Here is an 8,882-nt window from a genome sequence, read left to right as displayed (position 1 = left end):
TCAAATGCGTCCTCGTGTCCAAACAATCTAGAATATAAAAACTAGATTCAATTACATGGCCTCCAAATTGTTTTTTGTCACCTCACCATACCACGGTCTGTAATTCATGTTAGCAGCAACCGAGATAAACTGAAATTGTGCAACAGCAGCGTTGTTTTTTCTTCTGACTCAGAGCAGGAGGTGGAGCTTTTGGAGAGATTCCTCTTCATGAAGTTTTCCAGCAGCAGCAGTACTGATGCAGCACTTAAGCAGTGTTCGCCTCCATCTCCAGCTCCAACTGCTATTCACATAAACAGGTTAAACATCGCCTGCAAAACTTACGTCCCTGAATGCACCTTTGGATAACGGACCTGCTTGTTTACTAGGAACACAAAGGGTGTGTTGAAGTGCGCTGGTCTTGTGGAGTACAGAGAAACTCTCCAGCATCAGGATGAGAGCGATTAACTTGGACGCGTACAGCCTCTCTCTGCTGACCGCTAAAGAAGACATCCTCAACCCGCGAGCATCCACAAACTGGTACAGTAAACGTTACTTTTGTTGTGTCTCAAATATTTCTCAAAAGCGAGCTGCCTTACTAGATTGCATTTTGAGCATCACGGGCGCTAGTTAAATTCTAAATGATCATATAGGCAACAAATCTGAATGTTGTCTAGGTAGGGAGCTGAATTGGTTTTGAGACGCAACCGAAGACGTTCACCGATGCTTTGGAAATTATATTGCGCAGTTGCTTTTTAATGTTGTCTGAATTTATATATTTTAGCCTACCGTTGGAAAAAAGTTGTGCACTGTGGTAAGAGAGTTGTTCATCACTGCACTGCAAGGCAGTTTATTATTCTTCTATTACGCTTGAAGTAGCCTAGTTTGTGTACAGAGTACTTTTTGTGATGAAGAAAAATACTAGGCCACTTCCCTCAGTCCTATCCCCCATTGCTGAAGAATAGGGCACAGATTTTTTTTTTTACACACATTTAAGGGGAAACTTATGATGAGAATAGTCGCTGGTTTCGTTTCTGCGGAAGTGCTTTATTTTAACACTTCTCCTTGGTGTTTCTCCCTTATTTTTTACCTGTATGCAAATCAGCTCAATTGCGATAGGCTATTTTAGCTACAATCACGTATTACGGTGAAAACACAATTACTGTTTAATTTGACCAATATATGCTCACACCAACATATAGACAATAATACATCAGTTCTGATGTATTATTGTCTATATGTTGGTGTTGTAATAAAGCCGCATGCGTCTGCATGTTTTTTTTTTAAATATATATATACTGTTATAGCGCCTCCTTTTGTTCAAACGGGACGGAACTTTGCATGCTTTTTCAGACTTCTGTACTGAAGTAGACTTTGTTAATCGCACTGTTGGTCACATACATGGCATTTAATATTTAATTCGTATCAAAATATCATAGAGTCATTTTAGTTTATCATTTTTATAACGCCAACCAAATTTCTTAGGTCTCCTCAAGTTTCTTCATAGACTGTTGCAAGTTCTTTAAAATTAATTTTAGTTCAACAACAGTGTTAGTAAAATATGCTGTGATCTACATTCTTTGTTATTTTAAGTTTAACATAATAAGTTTAACATGGAAATATGACTCTTAACCATGACACTGCAGACTGCATATGCAAAATATGGCAAAGAAAAAAAAAAAAACTAGGACTAGATTGCAAAAGTAGTTTTTTTTTTTTTTTTTTTTTTTTTTTTTGAAAAATACCTTGGGAGAAATAAATGAGGGTATAAGTATATATATTTTCTTGCTCTATAGCGCCACCTGTAGTTCTCTACATTTCACGTTTCTACATTTATGGGTTATTCTGCATTTTGTTTTAAGGTAAAAAAAAAAAAAAAGTATAGGCTATAATAACCTAATGAAAAAAATAGTGTTCCCAGCAGCTGGTTTTTGGATGCCTAATAAGAAAATCTGCTGGCACAGCGTTCTAGAAAATGGACGCATTTATTGGCCTATAAAATGATTCAAAGGTTTTTTTTTCCTGGTTCCTCATTCTATGTGTGTGTGTGTGTGTGTGTGTGTGTGTGTGTGTGCATTTTGGGTTGAATGATGTAAGGAGACCAACCAGCCCCTTTCATTTGTTACTTTGTACCATGATGTCATGAAGTTATATTCTGCCTCAGTTTCAGGCCCATGCAGGGAGTTTACAGGGTGGTTTGCACTCAAGTGGACACCCACATGATTAGAGACACCTTTTTCTGAAACCGAATACATGCACTTATTCATTTAGAGTTAATAGCCTGTTCCCACTCGCCGCTTACTCAACTATATGATGTCATCTTTTGTTGGCTTCTAATGTACTGATTGAACACATTGCAAACTGGTGACAGTAATTACGGGTGTTTCATTATAATCTGCATGTATCAGCTTGGATATACATTTGTTCAAACTTTAACAACCCCTGATCTGACGGCTCAAAAGTCCTCCAGTGTCTTTCCTCTGTCAGATCTTGGCAGTTCACCTTCATCATATCAGCAGTGTCATTGTCTCTCCTGTATTTCTGCAGGCTCAGGCTAATTCCCGTATGCGCCTGTCAGTGGCTTCCAAAATGATCCAGGCAGCACCCATTCTGTTTTTCCACATGCTTCATCATCATGGAGACGTTCACAGAAACAGTCACTGATGCTTTGTCAGGCCCATTCATGAATTGCCTGGTTCTGTCTATTGACAGCCAGAACAGTGATTTTCCACTTTATATTTCACCCTGTCATTTTGGCATGTCAGGTCACTTTAAATGGCCTATAAGCAGATGCTGAATGTAAGAACTGACAAAAGACCTGTCAATTTCCAGCAAAAGAGGAAACTCACATTTCTTCACAGCAGTTATCTCTTATCTCTGTACTTTTGTGCTCTGAACAACTGGCTTCATTGACTTATAGAGCTGTTCAGATGCACTTTGAGCACACTAAAATGAGAAACAGCTTCTGCTGCTGGCATTTTTTTTTTACAGGATATGCGGTTTTGGTTATTTACAAACCTTTGCTTATTGAAATTAAAAATAAAGTTATTTTCAAATAACAGTGTCGAACCCTGAATGACTGTTCATGCTTGGTTCATCAGTCTTTTAGGTCAGAGTTAAACATGGCAGGCTTTTCACGTGCCTCTTAGTAGTTCTTCAGAAGTAAATGTTATCAATGGGTCCTTTATTTCTTATAGTGTTTAGCAACTGCTGTGTTTGCTGTGGATGGGTGTGCAGAGCTCCCAAAATCACACATGAGTCATATTCGGGCAATTTATTCCAAACTAATGCAGTATCCTTGATTCTGTGAAAGATGCTTTTATTATTGATATTTCTCATAATTTGTAGAAGTGTCCTACAGTACAGAAATGCTATGAGTTAAAAGACAATGTGATTATCTAGTTTTGTAAGAGGTATACATTTCATAACTTATTGTTTTGGTTTTAAGCCATAACATATTGTTCTTATATTGGCAGGGATTTGTTGCACTTGGTTTGAATGTGTTATCCTAAGCCTTAGGCAGGCAAATACAACTTGTGAGGGATGTGAATGGACTGGAAAACTGTGAAGGCGTGGCAGAATTCTTTCCAGTGAGCATTGTAGGAGGTTTGATGAGAAGCCACATTTGTGACATTTGAATCTTGAAGGAGACTTCTTTTGACAAAGAGAAATTCAGCCACTGTCCTTTTCACAGAGTAAAGATGCAGCAACTTATATGTTGCATGATGGACATGTGTCTTTTTATGGTATGAAGTGATGTTTTTTTAATGAACTCACCTGCATGTAATGAAGGAACAGTGCTCAGGTTCAGTGTGGCTCAGGTCTTTACATCTCCATGCTGTTGGAGCACAAGTTTATGCATGATTTAAGGACCTCAAGATGCATGTTCTCATGTTACCTTACCACTAATAAAACATCTGCTGAGCATGGTGAGTTATCACCACAACAAGACTATTTGGTATGGTAACCTTAATGGACCTCTCCTGATAGTTTTGTTGAAGTGATATAAAAATAATTGACATGCACAAAAATTAGGAAAGTAGGAAATACATGCAACAAATTTATATGACATTAATATAATTATCAAAATTGTCAAAGGAGTTTTCCTCACACACTTTAAAAACTTTTTCGTTTTTAAACACATTATTGTGTTTGTTTTACAATAAAATATAAATTATTGTATTATTGTATTGAAATATTAAACAAATACTTTAAAGTTTGTTTTTAGCGATTTCTTTTGAAATATACTAGTTTCAACTGTTTCAAATTAAATTGTTTCAAAGGAAATCCTACACCATTTTTTTTTTCAGTGCAGTACCACCAGAATAAAAACAACTTATGAAAATGGCATCCTTACATTGCTTAAATTAGTTGATACCTTTGAATAAACATTAGGGGTGTACCGGTACAAAAATGTGTACCTAAAATTCTCTGCATGGGACTATTGGTTCGCCACGCATTTGTGTAAAGAAACACTAAACAGAAGCAAAGTATCGCGGATGTAAGAATATCTACCAAAATCTGAATGAAAAAGATCCAACTGCATAGCAATATTCTGAGTTCATTGATAGTTTTGAGTGTTTACATTTGCCATTTTTCTGGAGAACTTCTTAACTTCTTGCTTGGCCAGTGTTATTACTTTCCAGTGCTTTCCTGTTCTCTGTGCACTTGAAATGTTTATAGTACTGTGAAAGAAAGATCTTGAATTTTGAGAATGAACATTGCTGTAAAAGTGGTTAAAAGTGCATGTGTAGAAGTATCTGGACAGAAAAGCCTTATATGTATATAAGGAATTGATGAATTAATAAAGTAATGATTGTTTGACAGCTTAGTTATCAAAAGAGTTTCTTTATCTTTCTATATTTATTGTATGCCATCTGCACACTTTAATGTGACTTCGATCTGCATCACCTTTTGGTTTATTGTCACACCATATTATGTTTTATTTACCTAGGTCTATCTGACAACTGAAATCAGATATTATGCTTGTATGGTTTTATTCACAAGCAACAAAGATTTAATGTTCCAGCGTCCGTCTGTACAAGTTTCAGAAAAGTTAATTTCATCATAAGGTTGTCCAAATAGTTTGCCATTAAACATGACAATATAAGCCATACATACAATGTATTTCAGTCAGTTGAAAATGTATGTAATCTCAACCACCCTTAAACACAAAATGAAAATCAATGTGGATGGTTTATCTGAGTACTTTTATTGCAGCATCTTATTGGGGCTATTTAGCTTTATGGTGGTTGGCTTACCACAGGAAGGTTTTATAGTGTCAGACTGGTAATTAAGCTATTGAGCAGTAAATGAAGAGTTATTTTAGTGTTGACTTTGTCCCAGGTAAGTGCTTCATTGATTTGATTATAAACATTGCTTCAAAAGTCCTATGGAAAGTTTAAGGCTGGTGGATGTGTTGATGTTCCTCATATTAATGACCTTGGTTTGCGCCGATATGTTTTGTAACTGTTTCCTAATCCTTAAACTACCACCTTGAATGTACCAATTATGCAGAGATGCTGAATAAACATCTTAGGAAATAGTCTGAATGGATGTTTTGTTCACAAGTATGTATCGGGCCTGAAGTAATGTCATATCACTTTGTGTTTCTCAATAAAGCCTGGAGTCAAACTATTTCTAGTAAAAAAATATATGAAACATTCACGTATATTAATAATTATATAATATATGCTTTATCTTTATCAATATCATGATAATTATAAGTATATCAATATGTTAGAATAACTCAGCTGTAAAGCAATGTTCAATTTCTTCTTATTTAAATGTTCCATATCACTCCAGAATATTTAAAGGTACTGTATGTGAGATTTTGAATTAACTAAAGCATAAAAATACCATAATATCTTTGCAGATATTTAAGAAACATGCTAAGTTAACATGCTTGTTTATCTGAAAAACAATGCTACAGTCAGTTATTCTCCTTTGAAAATGTGCGTTCCGGCCCCAGAATGTCGGTGTTTGTTTTGGTTTGTGGAATCTACCCAACATCTAGCTCAAAACATTCAAGCACGTTTTGCTGGGTAAATTCTATGCATTATTTTAAAAGAGACTTCTTTTTCTTGGTTATTAATGTCTAAGTTATCCACTGTTTGCCATGCTTTATGCCAATTCAATTCACCAAACAAAGAAGACCAGAAAAACTGAGCAGGATTAACAATGTTATTAAGTATATTTCTTATATACAGGTGCATCTCAGTAAATTAGAATGTTGTGGAAAAGTTCATTTATTTCAGAAATTCAACTCAAATTGAGAAACTTTTGTATTAAAAAAGTTCAATGCACACAGACTGAAGTAGTTTAAGTCCTAGGTTCTTTTAATTTTGATGATTTTGGCTCACATTTAACAAAACCCCACCCAATTCACTATCTCAACAAATTAGAATACTTCATAAGACCAGTAATAATAATAATAATAATAATAAAACAATCTGCAAGATTTAAATCATTTGAATGCTTTTTTGGGAACTTAGGTTTAGCTGGTATTTTAAATCTGTAAAAAAATTCTATACATTTGAATAAAAACACCATCATTGTTTAATAAGCTGACTAACTAATGTCATTTTTAAACCACTGTGCAAAAAAAAAATTATAAAATTTTGTATAAATTGTCATTGTTGTTCCAGATTTAGTATCTCGTAGGTAAGAAATTATGCTTATGAGCTAGTATCCATGCCATGAGAGCTTGTTTATGAAATCTTGCAAGCTTAACTGGGATTTTTTTCAATTAAATAATTAGACAGGTAGTAAAAATAAGTCAGTTTTTAAAGACATTGTTTAAAGCATCATAATTCAGTACCTCTAAACCACCATGATCTTTTGACATACATAAGACTTATTTTCTCAAATAATAGTGCTTGTTTTTCCAAATAAAATCAAAAAGCATTTAATTAATTTTTTTTGTTACTTTAGGGGTAATACCCAAGAACAGAAACACACCTTCTTGATTAGAGAAGGACAAAATGCAGGACAACTCACTGCTATTTGAACTAATGGAATGAATGAATGAATGAATAAATTAATGACTTATTCATTAAGACATTTACTGACACCTACTGGCAGTTTAAGTTTCATGTATAGCGTATCGTTTAATTAACATAGGCTGTAATAATGGCTTTAAGATATATTTTGAAGGTCATTTTCATCCAAATGTGGGATCGATTAATTGGATTAATTATTTGTCATATACATACATACATACATACATGCACACACACACACACACAAGGAGACAAGATGTATTGTTTCTTGGGAAATGCCTGGCCCTTGTGTAGGTGGTTTCTCTACTGTTGGGAAATGGGGAAATGCTAATGGAGTTCCTCTGTGCTGCAAGGATAGGTCAAAAGCCTCAAACAATGCTGTTTGTTACAGTATGTTGGGTTGTAGTCCCACACAGATGGCTTGTGGTCGTTGGCGGAGTTGTGAGGCTTTTCCAGTAAAATTAGCATTTGTTGCAGTTGGATATCTGTGTACTCTCACAATTCTCCAGATATCTGTTTCCTTTCAATGACTCTGAAATGACTTCCAGTTGAGATTTTTTTTTTTTTTTTTTTGTACTTTCTTGAACTTAAAAGATCAATAATAGAATCATGTGCAAGCCTTTCCATCCTCAACTGTGAGTTCTGTGCTTGGCAAAAAATTTGGCAAATGAACATGGCACAAATGCCTCTTTTCATTGTGCTTTCATGTAGTTTTGGCCAATCTTGTCTAGTTGAAAGATTTTTCCATTTATTTTTCCTACATCATGTTAAATGCATTTGCTTTGGCTGAAGAGATAAGGTTCTGGGCTTGTCTGAGGGCACGATATCATTTCAAATATTTATGATGTTCTCGCTTTTCATCCCTATCCTAATCCAATAGAGAAGGTAAAAAAAAAAAAAATCAGACAGTATACCTGTCAAACATTACGGTTCAGAAGTTTTAAAAAATGTTTTTGAAAGAAATATCATCGCTCGCCAAAAATGCATTTATTTGCATTTATTACAGTAAAACAGTAATATTTTGACATATTATTTCAATTTAAAATGATTTTATTTATTTAAAACATATATTTTCTACTTGCAAAGTTGAATTTTCATCAGTCATTTCATTTTTACAGACTTCAGTGTCACATGATCCTTCAGAAAACATTCTATAATATGATGATTTGGTGCTCAAGAAACATTTTATTTGATCATTATCAGTCTTTAAAACAGTTGATGCTGATGTTCTATTATGGAAACACTGAAATATTTACATTCTTCAATGCGGCTTTCAGTTTGTGTCCCAAATTATATCCACTCCAAGGGGGTGGATGATATGGTGCAGTCTGAGGTGTATGTTTACAAGGAGGTCTTTATCATGCCCCCTAATGACTCACAATAGCCTCAAACCTAAGGATAATACTGTACCTAATACCTGTTGTTTGCAGCTCAAACTACCATGTGTGCATTTAACAACTAAGCCTGTGAAAATCTATGCTCAACCTATTGTAAGTGGACCTCACGCTGTTGCAGGTTTCCTCTTAACCACTTTGAAGTTCTGACTTTGACTAGCTCAAAAAAGGAGTCCATTTGCAACAAGTACCCAATACCAGTTGGGACACATTTGTGCCTTTCAGTGTGGCTTTATTCGAGTCTAATATATTATATTGGTTTTTCTTTTTGTGTTGAAAAAATTAAGACATTGATAAAGGATAAACATTCCTCTTTTGCTGGTGGCATAATACGAGGTGAAAATGGGAAAGTTTGTGGTGTTTTGGGTTTACACAACACAAGTTTGGCTCTGCTGAGGCCTTTAATCACCTCAGATTGGAAACTTGCACAGGGAAGAGTAAATCAACAAACAGCCTGCATATCTAAGACTCCCACAAAGTAATGAGAATGGCCATAGATCCAGCGTAAGAT

The 8,882-nt window shown here is 34.9% G+C and overlaps 1 protein-coding gene across 3 annotated transcripts in view; it reads left to right on the top strand.

Moving 5' to 3' along the window:
- Positions 1–206: 206 nt before the first annotated feature.
- LOC128000293 (drebrin-like protein A) overlaps positions 207–8,882 on the top strand; it is a 39,005-nt gene continuing 30,329 nt past the window's right edge. For all 3 annotated transcript variants that reach the window (XM_052592254.1, XM_052592255.1, XM_052592253.1), the window contains exon 1: positions 207–516. In XM_052592254.1, the coding sequence (XP_052448214.1) occupies positions 431–516 (86 nt within the window). In that variant the 5' untranslated portion in view covers positions 207–430. The remainder of the gene's footprint in view (positions 517–8,882) is intronic.

Source organism: Carassius gibelio, chromosome A5 (assembly GCF_023724105.1).
Source record: "Carassius gibelio isolate Cgi1373 ecotype wild population from Czech Republic chromosome A5, carGib1.2-hapl.c, whole genome shotgun sequence".
In the NCBI taxonomy this organism is placed as follows: Eukaryota; Metazoa; Chordata; class Actinopteri; order Cypriniformes; family Cyprinidae; genus Carassius; species Carassius gibelio.
Note: the sequence above shows the minus strand (reverse complement) of the source record. Positions and strands in the feature narration are given on the sequence as shown.